Source organism: Engraulis encrasicolus, chromosome 15 (genome assembly GCF_034702125.1).
Source record: "Engraulis encrasicolus isolate BLACKSEA-1 chromosome 15, IST_EnEncr_1.0, whole genome shotgun sequence".
In the NCBI taxonomy this organism is placed as follows: domain Eukaryota; kingdom Metazoa; phylum Chordata; class Actinopteri; order Clupeiformes; family Engraulidae; genus Engraulis; species Engraulis encrasicolus.
The window spans coordinates 41,111,858-41,114,357 of NC_085871.1; the positions used below are offsets into that span (position 1 = coordinate 41,111,858).

The following is a 2,500-nucleotide window of genomic DNA, read 5'->3' on the forward strand; positions in this document are numbered from 1 at the left end:
AGGAGTGAAAATCCACTCCCGTGTCATGCTCTATGGGGAACCTATGTTTCGGAGGGATATTTACGGCCCTTGAGGCAGTTTTATCTGGCCCCCGATATCATCTTAATTGTTTTACAAATGTCATTTCTAAGATTGCTTTACAAAATATATCATATTTCATGTGAAGCTGCATAACATTAAGTTATATTCAGGGGACCTACAGAAGGTGGGGTCTGTTTTAAAGGTGGCTGCCTTCAATATAGGCCTAATATGCAGGGGAAAATCCTGGATTGGGTTCAGAGCACGGCCCTCTGAGGACTTTTACGGCCCTTGGAGGAATTTGAAGTGGCCCCTCAAATGGAAAAGGTTCCCCACCCTTGCTTTAGAACCTCCACATCCCGGTTTAGAGACAGCACATATCCACTGGTCAACAGACATTTGAACCTGCTACAACTTTTTGCCACGCATGCAACACAGTATTTTGTATGTACAGTATGTACTTTACTATTTACAAAACTTCAACTTGCACTTTATTATACAGTTGAAAATGAAATTTGTTTGCTGACCATCATTGTCCATTATCCTACTATTATCTACTGTCATCTACTGTTTACCGTTTACAGTCTATGTCGCTGTGCCCAGAGCGGTCAGCTGCTTAGCCCATAGTAATGTGCTCTGCTGTTGTGTATCGTGTCCATTATTTGTATTTGACACAACAAATTCCCATCAACTGTGTTGACATGGCAACAAGGCCGTAAATTAACTTTTTTCCATCACCAGCCAAAATGGCTAGTAGATGTTAATCTTACTAGCCAAACACACACTCGCCAATGGGTCAAAGTGGCTAGCAAGTTGGTATTTTCTACCAGCCAAACTGAAGTTTCAGCAGCATTTGGCAGGTTGGTTGCTGCTTATTTAGAGCTCTGCATGGCAATACACTAATTGAGTCTTGAGGTCCAAAGGTCAGTGTACACTACGGGCCACTCATAAACACACTCAGTAAAACACACACCGGCTGGAGCACAATGAAAAGTTGCACCACAAACACACAGAGACAGCGCCATAAAAACACATGCACGACGACTTCAAGAAACCAGGGCAGTGTGTGTGAACTAGGAATAAGCATACACACATGCTTACAAACAGACACACAATAGCGAAAACAGAAAGCAAACATGCAGCATAAAATCGCTAAAAAAAACACACACACACAATCGCTAATTGAACACAATCGCTAATTGAACACAATCGCTAATTGAACACAATCACACACACACACACATACACACACACACACACACACACACACACACGCGCACACGCGCACACGCGCACACGCGCACACGCGCACACACACCAGTGTAGTTTACCTGCAGGAAGGGTGAGTCCTCGAGCATGCCGAGGAACTCTGGGAAGTAGTCTCCCACCTCCTCGTCTACCGCCCCCACCAGGCTGATCTGCCGCATCGCACCCGCACGGTACGTGCCGTGAGAGTAGGTCCTCTTCACCTGGAGGAGACAGGAAAACACAGGGGAACATGTTAGAACACATGAGGACTAAAACATGACACGGGAGTGGATTTTCACTCCTGTCCCATCCCGGTCCCAGAAAAAAAAATCCCATCCCGTCCCATCCCGGACTGGAGTAAAAGAAACAAATCCCATCCTGTCCACTCCTGAAAAGAAGGTCTCCCAATCCTGCCCACTCCCACTCAAAATCAACCCCAATCCCGTTTAGTCAAAAAGGGTTTTTTTGTTTGTTATTTAAAGAAAAAATAAGCGGTATTCCCGCTCACGTTCATTTTTATTCCCGCTCCTGCCCGCTCCCGTTCATCTTAAAAAATTTGACTCCCATCCCGCGGGAATTCCTGAAAAATGTCATCCTCTAATGAGGACACAGGCAAATATGAGAGGACACACAAGATTGACCATTTGAAATGTGTGGCTTGTAGAAAAAGCAGAGTGGGTAGGGACTGCACTAGGGAAAGCCACTAGCCACAGTGGCCGGTAAGTGGAAAAGTTGCGAAAAGGTTGGCCTAATGCAGTGTTTCTCAAACTTTTCGTGCCATTCCCCCCTTCAGAGGAAGGGTGTCTGCCTGCGCCCCCCTCGAGCAAAATGGTTACGAAAATACAAATAAATAGGCCTTCGTGAAGTTTATTAGAGCCTAATAAACACGTATATGGCCTATGATGTTCTCTAAATATTAATTAATCAATCTATAATATATTGTGATTGTAAAGTGAATGTGTTGAGTTAATGGCAAAGCAGAAAGGTATTAAAAAAGAAAAACCTCTGACTTCACACGCCCCGCCCCTCCAATACCTTCGCGCCCCCCTAAGGGGGCTTCCGCCCCACTTTGAGAAATACTGGCCTAATGAGAACACTGGAGGATAGGGCTGGGAGATATGACGACATATTTTAATCATGATAGACACTTTTCCAACATGTCCTTTGTCGTTCGTACATGTCCATCGTTTTGATCATAAAAAAAAAACCCACATTATTACCACCAACAGCTACT

The 2,500-nt window shown here is 44.6% G+C and overlaps 1 protein-coding gene across 1 annotated transcript in view; it reads right to left on the reverse strand.

The window, feature by feature from the left end:
* LOC134464072 (lysine-specific demethylase RSBN1L-like) overlaps positions 1 to 2,500 on the reverse strand; it is a 53,285-nt gene that overhangs the window by 7,330 nt on the left and 43,455 nt on the right. Inside the window, exon 7 of the mRNA XM_063217513.1 lies at positions 1,350 to 1,487. Within this exon, the coding sequence (XP_063073583.1) occupies positions 1,350 to 1,487 (138 nt within the window). The remainder of the gene's footprint in view (positions 1 to 1,349; positions 1,488 to 2,500) is intronic.